At 37.1% G+C, this 27,497-nt stretch overlaps 6 protein-coding genes across 6 annotated transcripts; 2 read left to right on the top strand and 4 right to left on the bottom strand.

Annotated features, from left to right (window-relative positions):
- Positions 1 to 2: 2 nt before the first annotated feature.
- LOC109580606 (deleted in malignant brain tumors 1 protein-like) lies at positions 3 to 1,789 on the bottom strand (the record flags this gene model as incomplete). Its single annotated transcript, XM_019993974.1, has 7 exons — positions 1,608 to 1,789; positions 1,473 to 1,541; positions 1,156 to 1,311; positions 760 to 918; positions 529 to 684; positions 322 to 477; positions 3 to 220 (listed from the first exon to the last, which is right to left on the bottom strand). Coding segments are annotated over exons 1-7 (1,089 nt in total), but the record flags the coding sequence as incomplete, so codon positions are not given.
- Positions 1,790 to 1,794: 5 nt separating this feature from the next.
- Positions 1,795 to 7,941, bottom strand: LOC100633970 (sperm-associated antigen 1-like). The gene is made up of 19 exons (XM_011404193.2): positions 7,821 to 7,941; positions 7,615 to 7,689; positions 7,473 to 7,557; positions 7,279 to 7,398; positions 6,877 to 7,048; positions 6,635 to 6,699; positions 6,383 to 6,560; positions 5,803 to 6,246; positions 5,536 to 5,710; positions 5,353 to 5,433; positions 4,874 to 5,237; positions 4,531 to 4,638; positions 3,390 to 3,479; positions 3,223 to 3,336; positions 2,870 to 3,139; positions 2,306 to 2,420; positions 2,182 to 2,256; positions 2,008 to 2,103; positions 1,795 to 1,941 (listed from the first exon to the last, which is right to left on the bottom strand). Exons 1-19 carry the CDS (start codon positions 7,931 to 7,933, stop codon positions 1,850 to 1,852), a joined length of 2,832 nt encoding a protein of 943 aa, XP_011402495.1. The 5' UTR covers positions 7,934 to 7,941; the 3' UTR covers positions 1,795 to 1,849.
- Positions 7,942 to 7,991: 50 nt separating this feature from the next.
- On the bottom strand, positions 7,992 to 9,535 carry LOC105311945 (UPF0544 protein C5orf45 homolog). The gene is made up of 8 exons (XM_011404192.2): positions 9,369 to 9,535; positions 9,245 to 9,325; positions 9,138 to 9,197; positions 9,003 to 9,085; positions 8,867 to 8,951; positions 8,729 to 8,815; positions 8,559 to 8,662; positions 7,992 to 8,465 (listed from the first exon to the last, which is right to left on the bottom strand). The coding sequence occupies exons 2-8, from the start codon at positions 9,302 to 9,304 to the stop codon at positions 8,063 to 8,065; spliced, it is 882 nt and encodes a 293-aa protein (XP_011402494.1). The 5' UTR covers positions 9,305 to 9,325; positions 9,369 to 9,535; the 3' UTR covers positions 7,992 to 8,062.
- A 55-nt stretch (positions 9,536 to 9,590) lies between these two features.
- Positions 9,591 to 14,465, top strand: LOC100633844 (tetratricopeptide repeat protein 39C-like). Its single transcript, XM_011404191.2, has 12 exons — positions 9,591 to 9,900; positions 10,265 to 10,313; positions 10,747 to 11,427; positions 11,694 to 11,890; positions 11,999 to 12,069; positions 12,298 to 12,395; positions 12,600 to 12,748; positions 13,047 to 13,209; positions 13,524 to 13,763; positions 13,917 to 14,021; positions 14,089 to 14,124; positions 14,182 to 14,465. The coding sequence occupies exons 1-12, from the start codon at positions 9,701 to 9,703 to the stop codon at positions 14,254 to 14,256; spliced, it is 2,064 nt and encodes a 687-aa protein (XP_011402493.2). The 5' UTR covers positions 9,591 to 9,700; the 3' UTR covers positions 14,257 to 14,465.
- LOC109580614 (uncharacterized) lies at positions 14,438 to 15,362 on the bottom strand. The gene is made up of 3 exons (XM_019993987.1): positions 15,108 to 15,362; positions 14,862 to 14,949; positions 14,438 to 14,813 (listed from the first exon to the last, which is right to left on the bottom strand). Exons 1-3 carry the CDS (start codon positions 15,327 to 15,329, stop codon positions 14,509 to 14,511), a joined length of 615 nt encoding a protein of 204 aa, XP_019849546.1. The 5' UTR covers positions 15,330 to 15,362; the 3' UTR covers positions 14,438 to 14,508.
- Positions 15,363 to 15,414: 52 nt separating this feature from the next.
- Positions 15,415 to 26,695, top strand: LOC100633716 (kinesin-like protein KIF13B). The gene is made up of 36 exons (XM_019993986.1): positions 15,415 to 15,631; positions 15,690 to 15,756; positions 15,857 to 15,875; positions 15,941 to 16,001; positions 16,056 to 16,148; positions 16,874 to 16,977; positions 17,063 to 17,151; positions 17,211 to 17,433; positions 17,505 to 17,617; positions 17,806 to 17,851; positions 17,919 to 17,987; positions 18,081 to 18,233; positions 18,279 to 18,473; positions 19,015 to 19,191; positions 19,243 to 19,337; positions 19,440 to 19,630; positions 19,680 to 19,739; positions 19,852 to 20,108; positions 20,655 to 20,852; positions 21,025 to 21,162; positions 21,323 to 21,362; positions 21,440 to 21,526; positions 21,828 to 22,133; positions 22,235 to 22,404; positions 22,527 to 22,687; positions 22,851 to 22,995; positions 23,097 to 23,218; positions 23,355 to 23,472; positions 23,726 to 23,938; positions 24,098 to 24,292; positions 24,338 to 24,433; positions 24,482 to 24,550; positions 24,596 to 25,230; positions 25,280 to 25,370; positions 25,863 to 25,971; positions 26,022 to 26,695. Exons 1-36 carry the CDS (start codon positions 15,583 to 15,585, stop codon positions 26,261 to 26,263), a joined length of 5,196 nt encoding a protein of 1,731 aa, XP_019849545.1. The 5' UTR covers positions 15,415 to 15,582; the 3' UTR covers positions 26,264 to 26,695.
- Positions 26,696 to 27,497: the final 802 nt, after the last annotated feature.

Genomic DNA, 27,497 nt, shown 5'->3' with positions numbered 1-27,497 from the left:
GATATATTCCTGAATCCATTTGCCACTGATGTAGTTGCACACGACTCTATATCAGGTGATTCCCAAGTACCATTATTAGTACATGTTCTATTAGCAATAGCACCACTAGGACCATTAGGACATGGTATATTAGCTGTTCTGTCTGACATTGTTTCTGGCCATTCAAATGTACCACGATCACTACTAGCTATAGTTTCCATGCTACAATTAGCAACAGCGCCTAAAAGATAAGAATTGGCATCATGACAAATTAAAACTATGGCAAAAAAGTCAAAATATAAATCCTTGAAATCTACCACCAGTCTCTTCGCATTTACTTACGGGCACATCTGACTCCTGCATCTTCAGAATGGCAACAGTTATGATCAGTGATATGTGTACAGTTGCTAAGGTGGGATTCACTCCCAGTACAGTCGACATTATCCATCACAATTGATCCATTTCCTTGTCCAAAATAAGCCCTACCAATTGAAGTGCCTAAGTTCCAAAGGACAGCCACAGTAAGGACACTTATAAACCTTTCCTTACCTGAAGCATATCCTAGCTGTCTACACACCACACCAGCATCAGTGGAATCCCAGCGATCATCACAGACAGTGCCCCAGGCTCCACCACTGCATATCTCAACAAGTCCCTCTAAGCTGTTGAAACCACCAGCAAGACGAATGGATCCATCAATGCAAGCTATAATAATATGATAATATAACAATAAAATAATATAACAATCTCATAGGATATGCACATCATAAACTAGCTCACCTGGACAAGTCACTCCAGCATCTTCATAGTGTCCACAGTTGTGACTTGAATTGTGTCTACAGTTTACAAGAAATTGTTCGGTTCCATCACAGGCAACATCATCCAATACTATTGATCCATTTCCCTCACCAAAGTGTGCCCTGATATAAGCTGTCCCACCTATACAGAAGGAAACTCACAATGATGCTATAGTAATATAACCTGCTATTGTGGACACTCTAAAATAGGACACCTCTATAATGAGGACAGGTAGTATCAGTCCCAATACAACATAAATGTGTATTAATGAACCTCTGAAATAAGGACAGGTTCATAATCAGGACAGTATTATTGGGTCCCAAGGTGTCCGGAATAGACAGGATTGACTGTAATATGATAGTAGCAATAATGGCTCACTTGTTCCTAGGCCAAGTTGTCTACACACAACTCCAGCATCAGTGTTGTCCCAGGAGTCATCACAGACTGTACCCCAGGTTCCATTTTGACACACTTCCACTCTTCCCTCGTTGGACCTTGACCCATTTACAAGACGCAAAGAACCAGAATTACAAGCTATCAAAATCACATTAACAATAATAATTAATATATGAGTTTAAAAGGTTCAACAAATAAGAAGCAAGAATTCATACATGCTTCAATTGCCTATATGATATGCACTATAACAGAATGCATCAGACTCCAAAGATTCTATACAAATCTATTGTGTTACTCACGTGGTGTGCATACAAGAGGTGTGGAAATAACTGAAAATGCTGAAGTAGGAGTAGGAGTTACTATAAGCTCTGTTTATCAAATGATAGAGAAAAAAATTATAATAATTAAATGAATAAAGCTAACAAATAACTCACCAGTACAGTTGACTCCCTCATATCCAGTGCCAGTACAATTACAAGTATAATTATCAGCAGGTGAGTACTGTATACACTCTCCTCCATTCATACATGGACTGTCATTATAACAGACTTGAGCCACCAACACAGAGTAAAAAGTACAAAAAAGGAAAGCAGCAAGATACTTCTTCATAGCTACACTCTATAACTTAATAACTTTTAATGGACAAGTAAGTGTACAAGGCATGCTATTTATACAATCAGAGCAAAGAATAGGAATGTCTCAATTTATTAATTTGTTCATAATTGTAACTTCCTGTCCCTTCAAGACTTGAGAATATTCTTCTTAAACCTAAACCACACAAACAAAGCAAAAAAACAATAGTTTATACTGTTTCTCTCTCTGTTTCTTCCTTACATTGCTTGTCAGTCTCTGATAGAAACATTAGTATCATTTTGAAACGTGGTACAGTAGTCAGTGAGAGCAATACATCATATGCAACTTTATACAAACCTTAAGAAATATCAAATATAAAAGTACAATAATAATAATAATAATAATACTAATACAAAAAATAATAACAATACTCACATTCTTTCATTATGTATTGTTCGACAGCAGATACAATCCCAGTCAAATTAAATCCCTCCAACTTAGAGCCAATAACTAACACAACAAAGCCATATCAACTACACCAGTTTGACCAGACCCTTACCTTGAGGTAGAATATCTGAGGGTATTCTAATAAGTAATTCGGCATATTGACGAGGAGTAGTAGCAGAGGAGGTGGCAGTGGTGTTCCATAGCTGCCTATACTCCATTAAACTTAGCTATAAAGGAAAAACATACTGTTATAAAACTCTATTAAAAGCTTAAACAATTAAAGCTATACGTATAGTAAATGTTGTACTTAAAATCAAGCCACTAAGCCACAGCCATGTGTTCTTAACTAAGGTGCATTAGGCTAGGCTGTTAACATACTGTTCTTATGGCTTTTGTCAGGGATTACTAGTGACAATATGCAGTACATGTACATGTACATTAATTTCAGGGAATTCACATTGCAGGGTTTCACTGTCATTCCATGAATCTTCACACAGACAGACAATAATTGATCCAATTACAATGCAAATGAAGTTATTGCAATGCCCAATGCACTTCTATACACAACTTTTTGGCATTCCTTTGATTAAGGTGATTCATTTATGTAGACGTCTAAGTAACAAGAATCTTTAAAATTCTAATCAAGGCTGTCTTGTTTTTGCCAATAACTCTATACCTTGACTTGTTTTATGTCTGACAATTTCTCCTTAATTTCACCCACTTCCCTCTCATCTCCTTTGTCCTCTGTCACTTCAGGCTCTACCACTTCATCAATCGTAACCTTCTTCCTTTTTGACTTGCTCGTCGGTTGCTTAGCAGCAGGGGGAGTGGCAGAAGGCGTGGCAGCTGGCTTGGATTTTTTACCTGACGACTTTTTTGAGGATTGACCGGATAGACCACCAGTATCAGAAGAAGAGGAAGGGGTTTCCTGTAACTTTCTCAGCTCCTAAAAGAAGAATATGCACATGTACATGTATATTAAAATAAATAAAGCAAAATATACTGCATTTCCAATAGTACAAATCATACTTGGAGGTACAGGTCATATACTAGTTTCTCTTCCTTTTTAGCGGCCCCATTATCTGGTTCCTGTCCTATTAATGTTCTCAGGTCCTTCAGTGCCTCATTCAATTTACCAAGGCCCTGTAATAGAGGGGCAGTACTCACAAGGGGTCTGGAGGATATTTTTAATTTACCTTTCTTGCTAGGGCCCGGCGATACAAGGCTTTGGGATTAGTGTTGTCTAGGGCTAAAGCTTTACTGCAATCATCCTCAGCTAAAGAAAACTGAAGAGAGAGAGAGAGAATAAATTAAGAGGAGAATTCTATACTACTGTTATTACTGTACTAGTAGTACAGGGTCATTGGAAAGATTTTGAATCAAGTTAAAAAATTGATTTTTAAAATCCAAATTTTGATCAGAATCAGCTGAATACAAACATACTGTAAGCATGGGTAATTTTCAAAATTTTGACACTTTCTTAAAATGGCCGTAACTTGAAAAATTGAAGTCGGAATCAGCTCAAACTTGCTACACAGCATAAGGGCATTAATATGTATCAGAAAATATAATAAAAATTTGGGGTGATTTCAGAGCCATTTTTCGGAAAAAACCATGGGCTATAGCCTTGGGTATTTTTCAGAATTTTAATGTTTTCTTAAAATGGCCGTAACTTGAAAAATTGAAGTTGGAATCCGATCAAACTTGTTACACAGCATAAGGCCATCAATGTGTGTCAGAAAATGTAATAAAAATTTGGGTTGATTTCGGAGCCATTTTTTGGAAAAAACCATGGGCTATAGCCTTGGGTATTTTTCAGAATTTTGACATTTTCTTAAAATGGCCGTAACTTGAAAAATTGAAGTCGGAATCAGCTCAAACTTTCTACACAGCATAACGACATCAATATGTATCAGAAAATGTAATAAAAATTTGGGGTGATTTCGGAGCCATTTTTTGGAAAAAAACCATGGGCTATAGCCTTGGGTATTTTTCAGAATTTTGACATTTTCTTAAAATGGCTGTAACTTGAAAAATTGAAGTCGGAATCAGCTCAAACTTTCTACACAGCATAACGACATCAATATGTATCAGAAAATGTAATAAAAATTTGGGGTGATTTCGGAGCCATTTTTCGGAAAAAACCATGGGCTATAGCCTTGGGTACTTTTCAAGAATTTTAATGTTTTCTTAAAACGGCCGTAACTTGAAAAATTGAAGTCGGAATCAGTTCAAACTTTCTACACAGCATAAGGACATCACCAATATTACAATTCAATACTATTCCACTAATCTATTACTAAAATTAGATATTACCATCATACCATATGCACATACCTGACTTAGCTTAAGGTGACAGAGTGCCCTATTGGTATATGGTGCCACTTCATGAGGCTGCAATGAAACACAGTGAGTATAGCATTCAACTGCTGCCTGGTAGTTAGTCTAGAAAAGGAAAGAAATACAAACAAATAAATGGACAGTATACAACCTTTCTGTCAGCTCAAAAACTTCCAATATAACATACACAATGTCATATATGGGTCAAAATACTTAACATATGTATTATCTATACTTAACATTTTTGAGAAAGCGTAATACATGTACATGTACATTGTACATATATTTACAATTTCTTCATTCATACATGCAAGTATATAACAAATGCATGTACATGTACCTGCTTAACAAACTCATTTCCTTTGCTCTTAGAATCTTCAAAGTCTTTCTTTCTATCCATTGCACTGCTAGCATTAGTGGCAGTAGTATTGCTACCAGTGGAGGACGACTGGACAGGAGCTGAAGTTGATTGTGATGGACTTGTATCACTGCCACTTGAAACTGTCGACATTACCACCGGAGTATTAGGAGGTAGGGGGGCTCCACCTTTTTCTTCTGGTTTGGGCGGAGTTGCTTGAGGTGTGGGCGGAGTAGCTTGAGGGCTCATTTCAGCAAGTCCGGCTTTAACTCTGTCAATATCGGAGTTTGCTGGTAGAAAGTCGCGCCAATTATTACCGTGGGCGTCACGAAGCAACAAAGAAATTCTAAAAATGTCAATTAATCAATAAGTACATTGTATTTATAACTGAAGGATCAAATTTCATTAAAGTAAATCTATTGATTCTATAGCTAGACTATAAACTACATGTATACATGTACCTCGATGATGCTAATCGAGCTTGATCAACACGTGAATCAATTCTTAAAGCTAGCTGATAATCACAATAAGCTTCCTTATATCTGGAGGGAGAGAGAGGGGGAGAGAGGGAAAGACAGACAGAGACAGAGAGACAGAAGAAAAATGAAGTATGTACAATAAATTAACTACAACGTATAACTGACTTCTCCATTGTTTCGTAAGCTTGAGCTCGCCTCACAAAACTCTTCAAATTGACAGGGACCAGTTCAATGGAGCGAGTAGCATCATTGATACAACCACGGCAGTCACCATTTTTAAAATGACAGGCAGCTCGGTTGCTAAGGACGATCGATAAGGATTGAGAGTGATCACCTGACTCTATTAACAGATCACATGATCAAACAGGAAATACATGTAACATATAAATGAATAACATGTAGATATATACATGTACTTTTGATACTAATTACCTTTCTCTAGTAATTGAATGCATTTCGTATAGCAACCAACAGCATCTCCATATTGTCCGCGTTTAAAAAACGAGTTTCCTTCTTCCTTCTTCTTCTGTACAGCTGGGGGGAGTGGAGCCTGAACAACAGGTGGGCGTGGCTTTGATTCAATTTCCACAACTTCTTCCTTTGTTGTCTTGGCAACAGGCTCCTCCCCTTTACTCTCTTCATTAGTCCCGTCAACTTCTTCAATAGTGATTCTTTTTCCTTTCTTGGCCCCACCTTTAGCCCCGCCCCCATTCTCATCGGTCACGCCCTTGGCTCTGCCCATTTCTCCGTTAACCTTCTTCAGTAGCTCAGTAGCTCTTTTATTAGCTGGTTCTATTTTTAGAACAGACTCTATGTCTGATACTGACTGTTCATATTGTTTTAATGAGCAGTAGGCGTCGGCTCTTCTTAACAGAGCTAAAAATACAAAAAAAATTTTTAGTTTTTTTAGTTAGTTTTAATTTTGACAAATATTGAGTTTTGTTATGTTATATGTACAGTACAATAAGGTACATGTATAAGGTTCATTCTAAAGTATCACTCATCAATTCACCTTTAATATTGTTAGGCTCAACTTTAAGGACTTCGTTGCAGCTTCCCACGGATTCACTGTATCGTCCTAACTTATTAAGAGTCAGAGCTTTATTGTTATACGCTGGAGGAGAAGGACAGAAGCTGATGCTACGAGAGTAATAGACCAGAGCTTCTTTATAGTCACCAGCACGGAATGCCTAGAGAAAGAGGAAGAAAAGGAGGAGGAGGAGAGAGAGTGTGTGGGTGAATATTTCCATTAAATGTTTCTTGCCTCATTTCCTTTTTCTCTCTCTTTGTCAGCTTGACGTTCTTTTTCATGCTCACTCAATGACAATTCTAAAAAACAGAAGAAAATAATTTCAAAAACTACATGTAGTGCATGTTATACAAAATGTACAGGTACATGTACATGTACAAGTATTAATTGTCAAGCAGGAGGATAGATAATTAATAATAATCATTTAATGTACATGTACATGTACATATTGACTATTCAAGGTGAAGTGTTCTTGCCTTTGGCCGATAGTTTTTCTGGTGGGACTTTACAAGAAGATCCAGTACTTGTTGTCTTGTCTTCAACGACTTTCTCTTCCACTTTATCGGGTTCAAATTTATCCCAAGAGCTGTAGTCCGATGATTTTATACGACTAGGGTTAGGCTCCTTCTTGGTACTCTTTGCTTTACTCTAATATGTAAGAATAGAATTAAAATATGTACATGTACATGCAAGTGATTTCATGCATCAGAAAAAATATATATAAATGCAGAATTCTCTCCTGTTCAATTTTGGCGAAATTCGGCCTAAGACCATGTACTACAAGGCTGCAAAAGTCGTGGCAGCCATTTTGTTTGGGAGTGAATCCTACTTAGTAACGCTACTGCGTTACTAATAGTACAGGGACTTATGATCGATACCTGAGGGTTTATGTTCACAGTAGTCCTAACCGGCGGCAATATATGGGACTCATCATCATCATGAGTAGCAGAAGAGGAGGACAAGTGCCTGTCCTTTTCCGTCATGTCCTCTTCCCATTGCTACATAAAGAAAGAGAGAGAGAGAGAGAGAGAGAGAAATTGTATTATTATTATTTCTAAATATGTGTCATTACCTTCATGTCACTTCTTATTTCATTCAATTGTTCTTTCGAGAGTTCCTTAGCTCTCTTCACCTTCTGATCTTCTATCAGTAACTTACTACAAGAGAAGAGAAATGTACAGGTACATTATACAAAATGGTCATGCAAGGTGTACCTGCTGGGTTTTAAAGTTCTGAGTCTATCCTCCGTAAACTTGATGAGATCTGGATAATATCCTTCAGATCTAGACCTGCAAACGATATACATGATGCATTTTTAATTTCAGAATAGTCTACACGTGTGACTTTTTTCAGAAATGTTAAATATTTTCACTAATAATTCAGTTTGCATTGAAGCTTATTTTCTCTCTTCGTCCCTGACCTTAAAACCTTGAGTATCTTCTCCAGCTCTGACGTATTGGACAGCTTCCCAATGTGCCCGTAGTCCAGATGATCAACTGGAACATCGGAGCTACCGGCAGCCATACCCGCCATTTTTAGATGACCCTCAATTAATTAACTGATTAATTTTAATTAATAACTAATGAATAATAATTAGCAATAATGATTAATGAATATTTATAAATTTTTAATACACAGAGGTCTTAGATTACATGCTTAGATCTAATTATTCAAGTCTCCCTCTTCAATATTTTGTGGTAAGAATTTTGACCATTTTGAAAGTTTTAACGAATCCTTTGAATGACTGCTTCTTGCTCCACTACTAGCAACACTAACTGGCTTTTCTGCAGCCTTATCTTTTTCCTCTTCAAATCTACGATATGATCCCTGAACACCACTGTACTGGTAATCATCACTGTGAAGACACTTTAGTGATGATGTCCTCTCTACTGACTCAGTAAGCATAGTGTCCATGGCATCTCCAACTGATGAATAAGGAAATAGAGAATCTGACTTTTGATATAAGCTAGCTGGTAGAGAATGAGTGCTGGAGGACTTTAAAGAATCATCTGATCCTGCAGGTTTCCTCTTTGAAACTGGATGGAAGCCAGTTAAACGATGCTGACTATAAAAAATTATATGAGACCTTAATTTGAGCATTATCAATATAAGTACTTGAATTCCAATTATCAAGAACTATAGAACAGTAAAAACTTACGCTGATCTGACACAGCTTTTCTCTTTCCTCAATTTCTTGCAGATTTGCTCAAACTCTGTTCTACTTGTTGTAAATGTGTCCCTACCTTCATCTTCTCCTTCGTCCTATTATCAGTCATTGTTACATATCAGTCTCTTTGACCCTCTCTTTCTCTTCCTCTGATCTCTCACTTGATCTGATTCTGATTCCTTTGGATCAGCAAACAAAGCCCAACGTCCATTCATGCCTGAAAGGATAGTAGCTGGACGCTGTCTCTCCTATCATTGCAGTATGCACCTTGATTAATATAAATATACATTATTTCTTACTGTTGCAGCTAGTTGAGGTGAATCGTCACCAGATTCTGTGGAGTATACATCAGAATATCCTTCAGGAGGCTGAACACATGTAGCTCTATCGACGAGCTCCACATTTAAATAAGGAATTAGCTAATTATTGACTTACATTGCATCATCTTTCTCTTTTCTTGTCATGTTAAGTCTTTGAACTTGCTTGCGGCAATCAATAGCAGAGCCTTGATCATAGACCTATGTATAGTAACTTATAATTGCATGCTGCCTGTTTGGAAGCAGTGCTGACCTTTATAACAGATTGCTTCTCATTGCACAACTTACACGTCCACTTGTTGGATTTCTTAACCTACAGTGTACATTCTGTCCATAACTAACAGTATCTCGATGACTCACTTGCTGCACTTGAAAGGTTTTGCAGGAATAACATTGCAAAACACGAAAAGTTTGCGGCATCTTTCTCTGCTACTGTTTGATCTGGATATATCGTTATAATAAGTCCACCTGTATTACAACTTACTTGATTCTTACAAAATTTGAGGATTGAGGAAATCAATGTACAACTGTACATGTATACATTTAACCTTTTCCTTCTGTAAAACTCTGTATATTCTTGTACACATATGGAGGCACACGAAGGGCGTGGCCCCAAACAAAAAGGCGTGGCTAATTAACTATTTTAATTTTATTTATCTTTGCCTTTTTCATTCAGTTTTTCTTTCATTTGTTAAGAAAGAAAACCAAACAAGAAGGCAAAATCTAGGCCTAATAAGAGTGATAATAACTCTTAACGACTGCAATCAGTTATTTTATTAAAATTATTATAATTAATAATTCTTACAATTTGAGGGAATGGCTTCCAGCAGCAGCAGCCTTCCAACTGTTCGCAGTAATAACGAGCCGGAACACTCCACGGGGGGTACTGCTAAGAGGAAGATGGAGACGGGGAAAGAGCTAGAGGAGCTGAGACGAGTACAAGTAGCCAACGAGGGAATGAGACTACTACTGAACTCAAGATTGAGAGAGGCAGAAGAGTTGTTCAAAGCATCGAAGTAAGAGAGAGAGAGAGGCGAGGAGAAAAGAGAGAGAGAAATTTAAGAAGCACTATATGTGGCTCCATTACTTTGTATTTGGACTAATACATGTACATGTAACAAGTTCTAGAGCAAAATAAAGCCAAAGCTCATCCATTTGTTAAATTGTTGTTTTTTTTACTCTGCATCTCATCATCATAGCAATAATTTTGCACGAACTGTTGTTAACGAGGCCTAAAGGATGGTAAAAACAGCTCAATCATAGTGTGCATGTGTTACTGTGCTTTATCAATGTTTGCGCATAGTTGCCTTGCTCTTTTTGTCTAGTTTTTCATTTGGGAGTCACTTTGTAAATTCATGAATAAATTGTTTCTCTCACTAGGATGCAGGGACCTCAGTTACATGCTGGTTATAGCTTTGTGTCATTAGTGGTAAGAAACTCTCTCTCTCTCTCTCTCTCCCTCCCTCCCTTTCTTTCTCTGTATATATACAATGTATGTCACACATGTGTGCTCTTGCTCAGTTATGTTAGAAATGTCTGATTACTAGAGAATTTACAATACCACAATACGTGACACTTAATCTCATTGAAAGTCGTATTGTACCCAGTCATTGTTACCTGGGGACATACTAGAGAGAGAAGGGAGAGAGAGAGAGAGAGTAAGAATGGATACTGTTAACAATGGTTGAGTGAGATAGTGAAAGGACTTTGTCATAACATTATTTTATGATTGTTATGCTTATGTAAAGTCACATGTCATAGGAAGGTGTGATTACATATACACGTATGTACATGTACATGGACTTGTGTTTGACTTGTTAAAATTATTACAAATACATATTTTAATTTTTTCTCTACATCAGAAAGCTTTCATGTCGTTTGAAGAAGATGACTTAGACAATGCTTACAAGCTCCTTGAATCAACTGAAAAATTCTGCGATCCTTCGAGAGGTTTCTCCTTTGTCAAGTCCAGCTCCGCCCGTCCTAATTCACCGATCACTCAACACGAGAGACTCTACAGGCGCTCCATAATTGCCGACTGCCTCTTGTTTGAAGCCATACTAGTCTTTCTAAAGCAGGGTCTTACTAGTTATGTGAAAGGAGGGTACATTTTACGTAAAGCATGGAAGATGTACGACAAACTAAACGTAGAAGTCGACCAACTATGCACCACGCCTTCTCCGATTTCTCTCGTCGAGCCTTCAGCAGTTGATTCACATGTGGGCGTGTCTCTTTACGACGGGGACATGGGTGAGACAAACGGGGGTAGTGCCGGGGCTCAGCCTGAAAAAGGAGTAGTGGATCCATTGACAGCTAGTTTTTCAGGCCTTCTTGATATCGAGTCTGTAGTTGAGGAGCTTAACGAGGGCGGGGGAGACGATGAAGACAGGGCCAGTGATAAAGGAGGGACAGGTATTGAGGAGGAACCTTCCTCAACATCAAGTGGTGGAGCAGATGAAGTGGATAATGAATCAACAAGTTCTGGACCTACTGGCGCTAAGAATGGATACGAACTACCTGAAGTACCTGAGTCCTCTATACAGGTACGTGTATGGCGACACATGCATGTATATGTACATGTACATATACATTGTATCTGTGTATGTTTAGAGTGGATGGATATAAGAGTAAAGTACATGCACTTGTACTTCTTACTGCTAATATTATTAGCATATTTTAAATTTTATTTGTAAAGTAAACAGAATTTTAAAATATAAACAGAAGGATACTTGGCAAAAAGAATCACAAAGCATTCTTATTATGTACAATAATATTATTTATTTATTTATTTATTTATTTATTTATTTAGGATCTTGATGATGATGATGCTAGATTGCGTGGTGGCCTTTACTTTGGGTTTGGCCTAATGAATGTCATAGTTTCACTCATACCACCCAAACTAATGAAAGTGGCTAACTTGTTTGGATTTCACGGGAGCAGGAAGATAGGGCTCCAAGCACTTGAATATTCTAGCAAAAGTCAAGACATGAAAGCTCCTTTGGCTAGGTAAGAGAGAGAGGGGTAAAAGTAAAGAGAGAGAGAGATAGAGAGAGAATTACGGTAGTACTGCCTAATTTAATATTATTATTATTATTATTATTATTATTATTAAAGGTTGGCATTGCTCTGGTATCACACTATAATCAGACCATTCTTTGCTTTGGATGGTGAGCAAGAAGATGCAGGTGAGAGCAGAAGAATTATGTATATGTACATGTACACGTACATGTACTTGTACAAGAACAACATATTTATCCATGTACAACCTACATATATACACATTTGTTGTTGTTTTTGTTATTTGTTAGTTGTATAGATGTATCGGATGATAAATACAGAAATGTCCATACTTTTACATGTAGACCTGTTGTTGTTTATTGTTGTTTTATTGTTGTTTATTGTTGTTGTTAAAGGTGTTAGTGAATCTTTGAGATTACTAAAAGAAGCAGATACTCTTTATCCTGACTCAGCGTTTTTCCTATTCTTTAAAGGGAAAGTACATTACCTAAAGGTAGAGGAGCTATCATAATACATTCCTTATATCCATTGTTCTATTATAGTATCCACATACATGTACATATAAAAAATGGGTGTATTGTCATATGCATATACATTTATTATATATATATTGGCAGCTGTGATTGGCACTATATAAATGTATTGTGCATTTACATTTACATATATTGTGCATATAATTGTTTTTGCTTGGTTTTAGTCTGAATTGAGTCAGGCTCTTGAGGTGTACAGTGCAGCTGCTCTGCTGTCAAGGGAACAGAGAGAGATTGAGCACATCTGCCTCTTTGAGAAAGGATGGATACACATGCTTAACTTGGAGCTTGATGAGGCACTCCCTATCTTTATCAGGTAGAGGGAGAGAGAGAGGAGGGGAAAAGTAAAGAGAGAGAGAGAGACTTTATAGCTTGTTCTATCAAACTTTTGTTCATTCCATTCTCTAAGCTCCAGAACAAAAATCAAAGACATGCAAATTAGATTTAAATGAGCTTGTTTTTCACAGAATAAAAACAAAACACACTTCCATAAAAAGACAAAAGTTAAAAAAACAACCATACATTAATCAATCAGTGATTGTATGTACATACTGTATGTGTACATGTATATGTGTATATTGGTGCATAAGAACTTATCTCCACCCACTCACTAGATTAAAGACTGAGACCAGGTGGTCCGCCTGTTATTATGCTTATCTTGCCGCCATCATGGCCGGAGTGAAGGGAGACTTGAAGCAGTCTCGTGAGCTCTTCCTCCAGTGCGGGAAACTAGTCAAGAGAAAGAACAATAATTTGGAGAAGTTCTGCTCGAGGAGAGTAAGCTGCCATTAACTAATGTCACTGATATTTAATTGAGCTGCATATTGTATTAAATATTGGTAGTGTGTGTAACCATGCAAGTATTTTGGCTCCAGAAGTATGAAATACTTAAAAGTTAAAACTTACATATACAATACGTCTATCATCAGTTTAACATGATTTGAAATAGTGTTTATTTGACTCAAAACTAACATAAACCAAACGATAATGAGTATTAATGCCATGAAATATATATATATATATATATATATATATAATTTTTTGTTGCTCAAACTTCATGCTCTTTAATGTTAGTATATTTTCTATTGTAGGCCAGTGTATATAAAAATGGGCAAAGTCCTTTAATGAGTATAGAAGTGACGCTAATGTTAGTCGAAGTCCTTTATCTGTGGAGGGCGCTTCCTTTCTGCTCAAAGGAGACCAAACTACGTCTGCTTGACATGGTCGAGCGTGCTCACTCTTCAAACGGGATCCCCTTTCACTTTGGACTCAGGGAGTTGTTAAAAGGATGCGTACTAGTGTCACTGGATCGGTTTAGAGATGCTGAGAAAGTGAGAGAGAGAGAGAGAAAGTGAAAGTGTATGAGAATTACAAAGAGAAAGGAAAAGAAAAGTGAGAGAGAAATGGCATAGGATTAAAAGGGGAAAAATTAGTTGCTTTTATCTTGTTTTAATCATTTAAAAAAATTATTTATTTACATGTAGTGCTTCCAAGAAGCTGCAAAGTTTGAGAAAGTTATAAAACATGACAAGCACATCATGTCTTTTGCTCTGTACGAGTTAGGAGTTATTCACATCAACAGAGATGAGGTATAATTTTTAATCTAAATATTTTCAGATTTTAAATTCAAATATTTTCAAATTTTATTTTGCATAGTATGCTCAAGCCAGACTCTTGTTTACTCATGCCAAGGTCAGTATAACTCAGTATTACTCAGTATAACTTTATAACGATATTTGTATATCTCAGGATACTTTCTCAGGATACGAGTTTGAAGCAAGGCTCAATTTCAAGGTTCATTCTGCCATGGCTCTTGTGAGATAATGAGTGGGCGTGGCTATCAAATTGGTGTGTGCTGTATTTATTTTAAATTTTGTGATTGTTTTTACACAAATCTGTAAAGCAAAACTTGTATTATTATTATTACTATTATTATTAATTTATTATTATTATTATTACTATTATTATTATTATTATTATTATTATTATTAATGACCACTGTATATTTCTTACATTGATTTTTGCATGCAAAATTTGGAAAAATAAAAAGATTAATTATTAATTTTGTCCAGTGGATCATAACTCATTAACAAACTGTGGATAGCCACAAAATCGACCAACTTCGCCAAAAAATTGAAACATATTCTTCCCGCCAGCTGCAATAGGCATAGTCAAAAATTTGTCAATATGACCTCTATCGCCTTCAACACAAAGTGACTGATATTTTGATTGGGAGGGGGAGGAGCAAGTTATTGTAGTTAATTCATAATAACATCCATTAATGCGCTGGTCACTTCGTTCCTTGTGGACCTCCACAAGTTTTAAAGTGGGTATGGCTAATAATGTCTCCCTGGCATTCTCCAATTGGTCCTTGTAAGTACCTGGTGGGGCTTTAATTAGAAAATACGACAAGAAATGTTTTTAAGTACTTTTTTTGAGTAATTTATCAATATGATTGATCAGTAGTGTTCTGACTTCTTCGTCATTGATTGATAGTGGACAACTAGTGACTAATATCTACAAATAAATTAATAAATAAAATAACTAGTAACAATCAAGTTAATTATTAATTAACATGTTTCAACACGGCCCCTACTATTAATTTTAATAATGTATATCTAATTCTGTTCACATTTATTTGCACGATCTTCGTCAAATTGCAATCACTACAATACCTTATTCCATTTCTCTGCCATGCTCTTTTCGTCTCTCTCCGTCATAACCTTGAATTCCAGCTGTCTCCCTCTTCTCCATTTAATGCCCACCTCTCTAGTACAGCATATATAAGTATCTGATCTTATTTGATGGGCCCGTGGCTCTTTCTCAAGTCCCAGGGACTCGAGAATGATCTTTCTCTCTTTTGAAATTCGCCAAAACACTCTCCACTCCCACGACATCTTTTTATTATTTTCCTACCCACGTGGAAGCACGTGGGTACGTCTGACAGTCACGAGACTTTAATTTTTTAACCCTTTTGGTCACGTGTGTCTGTGGAGAATTACCTCTCATTCTCACTCATTGCATAAATTGAGGACTTTGGAACGACCCTTTCTCCTCCTCTGGAACACTACTGAGACTAGAGGTGGTAGAGGGAAGAACGTCCGCTCGCCATTTTGTCTTTAATTCGCTTTTGGGTCGACCTGAGTGAAGATGTCGAAAGTAAAGGTGGCCGTCCGTGTTCGGCCCTTTAACAAGAGGGGTGAGACCAGAGTCCCCATTCTTTTATCAATGTATCCTCTCTCTTTTCCTTACTGTAGAGATAGGCATGGGAACAAAGTGTGTCATTGACATGGAGGGCAACCAAACTATACTGGATAGTCAGAGGTGCTCTTTAATTGGAAATGCATTGTTTTTAACATTATTTTTTCTCACCTCTTTAAAAAATCTTTTTTCTCTCTCTCTGTCCTTCTCTTTCTTTCTTTAGTACTCGGAAAGGAGTGAAGGTGCGTTTATTTATTCAATTATTTATTTTAAATTAATTATTTTATTTATTAAATTTTTGTCATAGACGTTTGCTTTTGATCACTGCTTCTGGTCTATCGACCCAAACAACACGAGAAAATTCGCAAGTACGAGAAAACTACAGAAAATTTTTGATATTTCCATGTTGTCCCTATAATTAGGTCAAGACACCGTGTTCGAGGCACTTGGTACAGACATTTTGGAGAATTCTTTCGAAGGATACAACGCTTGTATCTTTGCATATGGACAGACAGGTATGTGAGAGAAAGAAGGCGATAGAGAGAGAGAGAAAAGAATACAAAATATCTCATTTAAAATGTACAGTAGTTGTTGTATGATATGCTCCTTCAAGTCACATGTCTCTGTCTTGAACAATTAACACTATTCAAACTCAAAGTATTAGTTTTCCTGATTAACATATTGTACTTTGTTTAAAGTGCATTCTGTACATATGATGGCCCTGGTAAATCAACTAGGATGTACTGTATATGGCTGTCTTTTTGTGTGTGTGGAATCTAAAGCACACACTGTACTTTTATTTAATTTTAGTCACATGATATGCATGTATACAGCACTTGTGTGAATGTACTGTGAGCTTGACTACTTGTGTACATTTACACGTATGTGGTTTCTGGTAGCTATACTGTATAATGTTTACATTTAGTTGTATACATACACTGGCACAAGGGAGCTCTTGTTTGTTTGATCATTCCTTTATATTAAAAGAGCCAATGCCTCATTGTTTGTTTGTGTGTGTGCATACACATACATTATATTCATTATGCATAATTCATACATTGTTGCTGTAGTGCGTGTTGACTTGTAAATATTTTGGTTAACAATGTTAGCCTATAGTGTTTCTCCTTAATTCTCTCATCCTCCATTATTGTCATATGTCACACATTATATCACTTCCTTTTCCTCTTTTTATTTTTCTTTCCCTCCTCCTCCTCCTCCTCCTCTCTCTCTTTTCTTTTAGGCTCTGGTAAATCTTATACAATGATGGGGACTGGATCAGATGAGCCAGCCACTAAAGGATTGATACCAAGAATCTGTGATGGACTATTTGCCAAGATGAAAGAGGTTAGTGAACTTAGTACATGTACATGTATATATACCTTTCTCTTTTCTCTCTCTCTCTCTCTCTCTCTCTTCTCTCTCTCTATAGCTCTCTGATCCATCCCTGAACTTTAAGGTTGAAGTCGCCTACATGGAGATTTATAACGAGAAAGTACGAGATCTACTAAGTGCTAAAGGGTATGTATTTTAACATCAGTATATGTAGTATAATATTTTATTCTCCTTATTTCTCTCAGTGATAAGGCTGCATTGAAAGTGAGGGAGCACATTACACTGGGTCCTTATGTTGAGGGTCTCTCGAAACTCGCTGTAACCTCCTTCAAGGATATCTCTGATCTAATGGTGGAAGGAAACAAGTCGAGAACTGTCGCTGCTACTCAGATGAATGCCGAGAGCTCTCGTTCGCATGCCGTCTTCTCAATGGTACTGACTCAAACTAAATTTGATGTTGCAGCTGAGGTAATGTTCATGTACACTCATAGACATGTAACATAATTATTATTCTTTTTATTTAATTTTGTATAATATAGACTGGACTTGAGCGTGTAAGTAAGATTAGTTTAGTTGATCTGGCTGGTAGTGAGAGGGCGGGTAAGACAGGTGCTCTGGGCTCAAGGCTAAAGGAAGGCAGTAACATTAACAAGTGAGTGAACCAGCTGTACATGTACTACTTGTACAATCCACTAGTTTATGTTAAATAGCAGCTGCTCACTATTTGAATATTAATGATAATCAATTATTGGTGGTCCTGGGTATAAACTTGTAATCCTTTGCCTCTTCATTTTTATCTCTTTTTTCTCTCTCTCTCTCTCCTCTCTTTCTCTTGTTTAGATCACTAACCACACTTGGCTTAGTTATTTCAGCTTTGGCTGACATTGTAAGTAAATATACTTCATTGCTAATATTAGTTATTATACATTTATACTCTTAATTCCTTCAATCAGTCTGCTGGTAAGAAACCTAAGAATGCTTATGTACCGTATCGAGACTCAACCTTGACATGGCTACTAAAAGTAAAAGAGGAACAGAAAAACAAAGTGATCTTTAATCTCTCTCTCTCTCCCCCCCACCCTCTCTCTCTCTCTCTTCCCCCCTTTCTCTCTCAGGATAATTTAGGCGGTAATAGCAAGACTGTTATGGTAGCCACCATAAGCCCTGCCTCTGACAATTTCGAAGAGACTCTCTCTACCCTCCGTTATGCCGATCGTGCAAAACGCATCGTCAACCATGCGGTCGTGAATGAGGACGCCAACTCTAAGGTGAGTGGGTGTGGTCGATGGCCATGGCTTATATTAATTTTATAGATAATACGAGAGCTGAGAGAAGAAGTGGAGAAATTGAGACAGATGATGCTTTTAGGGGGCGGAGGAGGAGGGGGAGGGGTCAGCACTGCTGAGATGGAGTCGCTCAAAGAGAAGCTACAGATCAGTGAGGGCTTAATGGCCGAGATGACAAAATCCTGGGAAGAGAGGCTTAGGGAGACAGAGAGACTACATAGAGTAAGCTGGAGTATCGTGTACTACTGTATCAGTATATACATTTGTAGATTGTACTATCCTGAATTCATGTACACGTATATGTATACATGTAAGATGTACGTGTATTATAATTATGCTAGACTATGTTGTGTGTACATAGTACTGTTCATTTACACAATGTGACAGTGACCTAACGTATTTTTAATTTCCCAAATGACAGCTAGGTTATGTCTTGTACACAATGTGAATTACACTGGACTATCTCTGCATGTGATACTACATGTACATGTACACAATAAGTATAATCCATAATGTACATGTATATAACTGTATTATTATTGTGTCATTGTAATATTGCTATATCCCAGTGTGCTATTGCTATACTGTACATCTCATTGTTCTTTGTCATCTCCTTAATAAATACTATGTACTATGTATTTTTACTTATTTTTTATATCCTAAAGTCTTAATATTCTATTCTTTTGCTAATATAATTGAAACCTTATTAATATTATTATTATTATTGTTATTATTATCATTATTATCATAATTATTATTTTAGGATAGACAAGAGGCCTTAGAGGCAATGGGTATATCTGTCCAGGAGTCCGGTATTGGTGTCCAAAAAGACAAGTACTACCTTATCAATTTAAACGCCGATCCATCCATGAACGAACTATTAGTCTGCTATCTAAAATCATACACTAGAATAGGGAGACCAGGTCACACCGTCCTCCAGGTTAGTGGGTGTGGTGACCACACCCCAGGGTGACACGCCTCTTTTTTGTAGGATATACAGTTACGTGGTTTAGGTATAACTAACGAGCATTGTATTGTAGAGATTATCGACCGAGAAGTATTTTTAACTCCTTTGGAACGGGCTATGTAAGCTGACATCTTAATGAATTTTAATATTACAATACCTACATGTACATGTATGCATTTTTATCTATTTTTAATTTTTTCTTCTCTCTCTCCCTCCCACAGGACGAGAGTCAATGGTCAAATAATCACAGAGAAGACACAGCTAAAGCATGGCTCCCGTATCCTATTTGGCAACAACCATCTCTACAGATTGAGTTGTCCTAGGATGGGCGGGGCCTCTTTTGATGAGGAGGAACCGGTCATGAACTATGAACAGGCAATGAAGGAAATATCGGTCAATGAGCTGGCTCAAGGTAGGTGTGGTGGGTAGGTGTGGCCGGCACATTAATTATTATTTGTTAGATCCGATTTATTCTAACATGCAAAAAAAGCTTCTGGAAAAGCATCAAGCTGAGAAAGAAGGTGATAACGAATTTAATTAACTACCTATCTATTAACTAGTGTTTAATTAATCACCTATTAATTAACTAGTAATTAATTAGACACCTTTTAATTAATTTATTAATTTTATCAGGTGCTCTTGAGGCTCAGAAGGACATGTACGAGAAGAAGTTGGCCGAGTTACAGACCCAGCTGGACGTGTCCTCGTCAACCTCTGTGTCTCCCTCTGGCTCCAAACAGTCCAAGCAAGTGACGCTAGAGGAGGAATGGGAGGACCAGAACCGAGAGAGACTCATGAACACTGTCCTACTCGCCAACCAACTCGTCAGAGAAGCTAACATGCTCTCGGAGGCACTGCATAAAGACACTCTCTTTAGAGTCACACTCACTGTGAGTAGCAATTAATACCGGGCCAAAGTCCCTGTACTATAGTACAGGGTCATTGACCAAATTTTGCCAAAAATGACTAGAAGAGAATTCTTCATTTTTATTACATTTTCTGATACATATACATGTTCTTATGTAGCCTAGAAATTTTGAGCTGATTCCGATGAAGTTTGGATTTTTTACGAATTTTTAAAGTTGCTCCAAAATCGGGCCAAAGTCCCTGTACTATAGTACAGGGTCATCGGCCAAATTGTGCCAAAAATGACTAGGAGAGAATTCTCCATTTTTATTACATTTTCTGATACATATACATGTTCTTATGTTGTGTAGCAAGTTTGAGCTGATTCCGATGAAGTTTGGATTTTTTACGAATTTTTAAAGTTGCTCCAAAATTGGGCCAAAGTCCCTGTACTATAGTACAGGGTCATTGGCCAAATTTCGCCAAAAATGACTAGGAAAAAATTCTCTATTTTATAATTTTTTTCTCACGCATATACATGTACATATACATATACTTAAAATTCTTATTCCTCTCTCTCTCTCTTTTAGATTCCCAAGTCATTCTTAAGCCCCAGGCAGTACCTCAGTTCAGAAGAGATGCACACTAGCAATGAGATAGCCATCCGTGTTATCCACAGACAGAGAGGGACCGATTCCGTCTGGTCTCTCAATACACTAGCGGAGAAAGTCCTCACAATGAGAGACATGTACCAACGCATTGAGGAAGGGAGCTTTGGATTAGTGCTGGTGGGTGTGACTATTAGTTAATTAATAGTTATTAGTGCTGATGGGTGTGACTATTGGTTAATTAATACCGATAATAGGGATGCAAATACTTTTTATAGTACATACATTTGTATATTATTATTTTTATTTATTGTTGTTATTGTTATTTATTGTTGTTGTTGTTGTTTTTTAGGATGACAGCATTGGTCCTGATCCATTCTTTGATCTAGAGCAGCATGCCCTCCTGGGTGTGGCTAATATATTCCTGGAGTGCTTGTATCATGGGGTAGCTCATGTTTATGACGCTCCCATTATTGGACCAACTGGAAAGGCAAGAATAATAATAATAATAATAATAATAATAAATAAGTGATAATAATTTATTATTGATGTACATGCATTATTACTGGTGCATCCAAGTAATTTTTGTATAGATTTTATGGTCACTATTCTACCTGAAATAATTCCTTTCTTTTCATTCTCTTAATTAGGTTTGCGGCAGGTTAAAACTCGGTCTCCAATGCTTGCCTTGTAAGTTTAGTACCAGTACGTGTTGTATGATTGTTTACTTATCTCTGCCTCTTTTTCCACCCACTCTCTCCTTATAGTGATACGTGACAGTGTTGATGATGTTGATAACAGTTCATCAATGGTGACGTGGGAGGCACCAGAGGAAGTAGAGGATCTTAAACCAGGTACGTACTACATGTACATGTACTTGTACTTGGAGTCTGCCATTTCATCATGGATTAACATGTTACAATATTATTACATGTACATTGTATTTTGTGTAGAAAGTTTGAGGCTTTGAGCAGATACATTTACAATCAAAATTGGCTTTTTTATGAATTTTAAAAGTTGCTCAAAAATCAGCCAAAGACTCTGTACCATATAGTACAGGGTATTTCATTGAAAGTTGTCAAAAATGACTAGAAGAGAAAATAATGTCAATTTTATCACATTTTTGATATATTATTTAATTATTTATTTAATTAGGTACTCATATTACTGTCAGAGTATCAGTGATAGAGGCGAGTGGTCTTCCAGCTGCTTACTCTCACAATCTATTCTGTCAGTACAAGTTCTGGGGGCAAGAAGAGGCACTCATAATTCCGCCACTAATCCCCTCAATGGGTGGGGCTGACTCTGTCCACCCTCCTGACGGTGTGCATCAGTTCCAGCACCACCAGACGTTCAATATTGAAGTGACGGAGGACTTCCTTGAGTACATTAATGACGGAGCACTAGCGGTTGAAGTGTGGGGTCACAGGAGAAGTGGATTCGACTCTGTACCTGATGCAGGTCTGCTGTTTTGGGATAATTAGAAAATAATTTTTAATGTCGAATTGTTGATGTATATTTCATATTGTTTCCTCTCTCTCTCCCTCTCTATTTCTCTACAGAAGAAGATTCCAAGAGACCTCGTTCACTGTCGGAGAGATGGAATGATGTTATAAAGAGACTGGAGCTATGGGTAGAGATAATGGAACTCAATGATCAGGGAGAGTATGTCGCCGTTGAGTTGCAACCAAAGGCTGACATCAAATCAGGAGGAATATTCCAGATAAGACAGGTATTAGGAACCAACTGGTTACTGCATATTATTATTATTATTATTATTATTATTATTTTTATTATTATTATTATTATTATTATTATTATTATTATTATTATTAATGTACTTGTATATCACAGGGTCAATCAAGGCGTGTGCGTGTTAGTGTGGTACAGATACCAGGCTCAGGGAATGGGCCTCTTGTCTGTGAGAGTATTTCCAGTATATCAGTCGGGAGCGTCTACCTGAGGAATAGATATGATGACTCTTTAGACTCTTATCAAGAAGTAGACCTGGAGAGGTGGGTGTGGTTTAGTTAATTAAGTATGGGCGTGGTTTAATTAATTTATTACTAATATTATTAATCAATATAGAACATTGGATGATTATTTAGTTGTGTAAATAATAAAATTTATGACTATTATTTGTTTGTTAATTAGCAATGGGTGTGGTTTTGTTGCTAGGTTACGTACGAAGTGGAGCGATGCCCTGAGTAACAGGAGAGAGTTCCTGGACACTGAGGTGAGGAAGATCATGGAGAAGAGATCAAGGAATGAGTCAGACACTGTCAAAGAGAACGAGCTCATCGACCAATGGACTATGCTACAAGTAGGAATAGCATTATTATTATTATTATTATTATTATTATTATTATTATTATTATTATTATTATTTATATTGTTGTTGTTGTTGTTATTTTTTATTGTCAGTGGGAGAGAATGGCTGTGGTACAGCCTAAAGCTGGTTCCGGTGTACCTGGAGCTCCAACCAACTGGCAGTTAGTCCCAGGAATGGAAGCAAAAGTACCTGTGGTATTCTTAGACCTTAACAGGTAGTACATGTAGTAATAATAATAATAGTAATAGTTAATTGATTACTGGTTATTTTACTGGTTAATTACTAGTTATTAATTACTAGTTAATTAATAGTTATTAGTTGATGGTTATTAATTATTATTTATTAACTAGTGGTGACGATGATGAGGAGGAGAGGCCAGTGACTGGTTTGGTACAAACTGGTGAGCTCTTTGGAGAGAAGCCGGAGAACATGATCCAACTACCGATAATAAAACAAGAGGACCATCAGGTACTCACTACATGTACATGTACTGTTTGACATACATATATGTAAAATGGTGGCGCAAATTTTTGCAAAACCATCCAACAATCTATTGTATTTTTGTGGATTTTCAAAAATTATGAATATTTGCATAAATTTTGGGCTTTCAGAAGTAGTGTAGTGAGTGTACATTGTATTAGAATTTTTATTTTTTTCTAATTTAAGAATATTTTATGTCAATTTACATGTACATGTAAAGTTATTAATTTCTCTCTCTCAGTTGATAGCAGTTGCTTCCTGGGACTCCACAGTACACGATACCAGCAGTCTAAATAAAGTCACAGGTGCTAACGATAGAGTATTTGCCATTGTGCGGGTAGGTATCAAACTAAAGAACCCTCCCGGGGTTGAGATAATGCTAAGAAAAAGGATATGCCTCAGAGTGTACAAGAGGATAGGAATCGGGGCGGCCATCATGAAAGCTTTTACTAGAGTCAGTAACAAGACACTACTAATATTCTATTACCATTACCAACTAAAAGTTGTATAACTGTAACTAAAACAACACTAGTACATGTATAGTACATTGTTCACATATATGTAATTGCTTTTCTCTTCTCCCCTCTCTCCCTCTCTCTCTCCCTTCTCTCAGGATTATAGAACTACTTGTGGAATCATGTTTGAGGTAGTGACTGGTATTCCTAAAAGTGAAGGAATGGAGCCTCCGCCCAAGATCCCTGCCAACCCTTCTTTTGTTGAACTGGAAGAAGATGAAAATGCTGTAGATAAATTCAAGACTGGCATGGCGGCCATTGCTAACGTGCTTGCCTTAGACAGATTGAAGCAGGTGGGTGTGGTTTTGAGTGTGTTTAGCTTATAATTGTCATTTTAGGAAGTATCGTTAAAAGAGAAGCTGGCTAATTCCGGTCGTGCGCTGAAAAAACGTTTTAATATTCAGCAAAGGCTGCCTTCGCCTGATGGAGCAACTGTAAGATGTTTTTATTTAACCCTTTACCCACTCATTTTTTATTTGCAGCCACAAAGTCTTAGCCGTGCTGACTCCGGTAGTAACATTTACAGTCGGACCGACTCACCTGAACTTGAGGTGAGAAGAAATAATTTCTTTTTGTCCCTTTAATTAGAATTTTAGGCTGTTTCGGAGTCTGCAAACGACTCGAATCCTCTTGATAATAGCGAACAGGTCTCGTTCTTTATCACACCTCCTCAGGACGAGGTGTTCAAACAGGAAGCCACACCCACTAAAGAGACTCCACCCATACAGGAGTCCACCCCATTACGTGAGGGAGACGGTGAGAGCCAAGAGGAGGGGGAAAAGGAGAAAGAGGAGGACGAAAAGGAGAAAGAAGAGGAGAAAGAAGAGGAGGATAGTGAGAAAGTAGAAGGAACCGCTGAAGACAAAAAAGAGGAAACCAACGAAGAAGAATTAAAAGAAGAGTCGAGTACTGTCGATCAAGAACCAGCTAAACCGGAAGAAGTTTCATCCACTTCAACGGAACCAGTCACAGTCTCGCCGTTAACCGATCCTCCAGAGACACCAACAGAACCACAGACCCCCTCGACGGATGAGAACTCTGCCCAACCCCTCCCGTCTGAGCCTGTGATATTTGTGAGCGGTGAGGGTAATGGTGTTGGTGAAGGTGATAGAGGTGTGGGTGATGGTTGTGAGCGAAGTGAGAGCACAGCAGGAGAGGAGGAGGAGGACAGGAAGTACGAGGGACAGTCCGCATCTCCTGTTGATGTACATGTAAAGCCGAAACCGAAAAGGTGCGTAATTTGGAGTATCGGGTTTAGTTTTAATTTGTTTTAATTACAGGGACAATGCTTCTCCTACCCCGTCTGATTCATCAGAGAATAGTGAAGCATCCAGTAAGCAGTTAGCACCCGAATGTAGACTGGGAGAGAAAGTAAGAGGAACTGGGGATATATAGAAATAATGATATAATGTACATGTATGTGTATAAAAACTGAAATAAAATTAAGAGTTCTCTCTGAGCCATTTTTGATGAAATACCCTGTACTAGTGCAGGGTCTTTTGCCTGATTTTGGAGCAACTTTAAAAATCCATAAAAAATCTAGAATTGACCGAAATCAGCCCAAACTTTCTACACAACATAAGAACATGTATGTGTATCAGAAAAAATTATAAAAATGGAGAATTCTCTCCTAGTCATTTTTGGCGAAATTGGTCGATGACCCTGTACTATAATAGTACAGGGACTTTTTTCTGATTTTGGAACAACTTTGAAAATCTGTAAAAAATCTAAACTTGATCGGAATCTACTCAAACTTGATATACATGTACAACATAAGAAGATGTATCTGTATCAGGATAATTTATAAAAATGGGGAATTTTCTCCTATTAATTTTTGATTATTATTATTATTATTATTATTAGGTGATGGTTGAAGTTGCCAACGGTTTCAAAATGGGAACCGTCAAGTTTATAGGCGACACTGAATTTGCTCCCGGCGAGTGGATAGGTGTGGCCTTAGACCGCCCACAAGGTAAGAAAGATTAACAAAACTATAATTTCATCATTAATCACTCCCAATAGGTAAAAACAATGGCAGCGTTAAAGGTGTGACATATTTCAAGTGTAAGGATAAACATGGTGTGTTTGTACGAAGAGACAAGATAATCCACGAGCCCTCGTCCTCCCTCTCTGCCTCTCCCTCCCCTTCCACTCGTTCACCAAAGAACCTAGCAAGCGCCGCTTCACCCACAAACCCAAAAAGACGAGCGTCTCCCAATTTAACAAAGTCGTCGATTCGCAGAAGCGCGAGCAATCGAAAATGATTGATATTTCTCATCTTTGTCTATCGTCTATTTGTATCATAATTTATTATTATGATTATTATTGTTCTGTTTTGCTGTTCTGTTGCTGTCTTATATTGTTTCTCATTGGCTCTCTTGTATCATGTGATAGTCGTATGACTTGCTCCCCTAGTCATGTGACTGCATGTGATGCAAGTGGCTGTTTTTTGATTGCAATAACAATGTTTAATAAATTTTTCTTTCTCTCGACATACGCTTTGAAACTCCTTACTTCCTTCTTTCTTATTTATTATTATTATTATTATTATTATTATTATTATTATTATTATTATTATTATTATTATTATTATTCAGATTTCAATTGAGAAAACAAGTGATAATAATTGCTCCTGTTATCATTGTGTTTTTTTACTAATAGACAATGTAGTATATTATTAATATTGTGAAAATTCTTTAACTCATTATTATTATTATTATTATTATTATTATTAATGGCACATTAATTTTATTGTGGCAATTGGTTTGCCAGTAGATCTACATAAAAACCAGCCTTTAACCAAATAAAGACTATAGTAATAGTAGTATTTCCTACTACTACAAGTTCTGATGATTATTTGAATTATTTAGCAGTTAATGATGTCACAAATTCTTTAAAATAATATATGCATGTGAGTTGATAGCAATGATGAGAGAAGCAGTGCTAGTCTTTGTTTTATGTGTTCTGTCACTATCAGTTGCTCAGGATTGTCATCTACCAACAAAAACTGCATGAGAAAGAGATTGACAGCTCTACACAGTAACACAGCAGATGTCTTACCAATGCCTTCTGCTCAGTGAACTGTGAGAAATAATGTTCGACTATAGATGGTGCATGAAAATCAGTGGCTTATACTCTACCGTATAGTCTCCCGTATTAGCATAGATATTTACTCTAATATCTATGGTATTAGTGCACTCTTCTTTAGCATGTTAATCTAGTGGGGCAAGACTGACTCTTTTTGCTCACTATCCCTCTCTCTGTCTCTCTTTTATAACACCTTGTGTATTCTCTTAGTTATAAGTCTCAGGAATACTTCTTCACAGTCAGTGTTTAGTAGTCATGAAGACGCGGTCACTAGTGTCACGACTCCTGCTGTTGGTGCTTGTCTCTATCTTAACTGAGGCTTTCGGAACTGGTAATTCTGTTACCAACTTACCCTTACTGGCTACTCCATGATATCATAATGGCATGCTGATGATGATAATGTGCTTTAGC

Source organism: Amphimedon queenslandica, unplaced genomic scaffold (assembly GCF_000090795.2).
Source record: "Amphimedon queenslandica unplaced genomic scaffold, v1.1 AMPQUscaffold_13484, whole genome shotgun sequence".
NCBI classification, from domain to species: domain Eukaryota; kingdom Metazoa; phylum Porifera; class Demospongiae; order Haplosclerida; family Niphatidae; genus Amphimedon; species Amphimedon queenslandica.
This window is presented reverse-complemented; position numbering and strand designations above follow the sequence as displayed.

Bases quoted from the DNA above. Each gene is read 5' to 3' on its own strand.
- LOC100633970 (XM_011404193.2), bottom strand. From the start codon at position 7,933: ATGGCGGGTATGGCTGCCGGTAGCTCCGATGTTCCAGTTGATCATCTG. The intron at 6,561-6,634 runs GCAAGAAACATT...CTCTTTCTCTAG, and splicing joins AGAGAGAAAAAGGAAATGAG to GCATTCCGTGCTGGTGACTA. The intron at 5,434-5,535 runs GTCAGTTATACG...CTCTCCCTCCAG, and splicing joins GCTTACGAAACAATGGAGAA to ATATAAGGAAGCTTATTGTG.
- LOC105311945 (XM_011404192.2), bottom strand. From the start codon at position 9,304: ATGCCGCAAACTTTTCGTGTTTTGCAATGTTATTCCTGCAAAACCTTT. The intron at 8,816-8,866 runs GTAAGAAATAAT...CTGCAATGATAG, and splicing joins CACCTCAACTAGCTGCAACA to GAGAGACAGCGTCCAGCTAC. The intron at 8,663-8,728 runs GTGAGAGATCAG...GACTGATAATAG, and splicing joins AGGAATCAGAATCAGATCAA to GACGAAGGAGAAGATGAAGG.
- LOC100633844 (XM_011404191.2), top strand. From the start codon at position 9,701: ATGGCTTCCAGCAGCAGCAGCCTTCCAACTGTTCGCAGTAATAACGAG. The intron at 12,749-13,046 runs GTAGAGGGAGAG...CCCACTCACTAG, and splicing joins GCACTCCCTATCTTTATCAG to ATTAAAGACTGAGACCAGGT. The intron at 14,125-14,181 runs GTCAGTATAACT...TGTATATCTCAG, and splicing joins TCTTGTTTACTCATGCCAAG to GATACTTTCTCAGGATACGA.
- LOC109580614 (XM_019993987.1), bottom strand. From the start codon at position 15,329: ATGTCGTGGGAGTGGAGAGTGTTTTGGCGAATTTCAAAAGAGAGAAAG. The intron at 14,950-15,107 runs GTATTGTAGTGA...ATTTATTTGTAG, and splicing joins TGGCAGAGAAATGGAATAAG to ATATTAGTCACTAGTTGTCC. The intron at 14,814-14,861 runs GTACTTAAAAAC...AAGCCCCACCAG, and splicing joins TGATAAATTACTCAAAAAAA to GTACTTACAAGGACCAATTG.
- LOC100633716 (XM_019993986.1), top strand. From the start codon at position 15,583: ATGTCGAAAGTAAAGGTGGCCGTCCGTGTTCGGCCCTTTAACAAGAGG. The intron at 16,002-16,055 runs GTACGAGAAAAC...CCCTATAATTAG, and splicing joins CAACACGAGAAAATTCGCAA to GTCAAGACACCGTGTTCGAG. The intron at 22,134-22,234 runs GTCTGCTGTTTT...ATTTCTCTACAG, and splicing joins CGACTCTGTACCTGATGCAG to AAGAAGATTCCAAGAGACCT.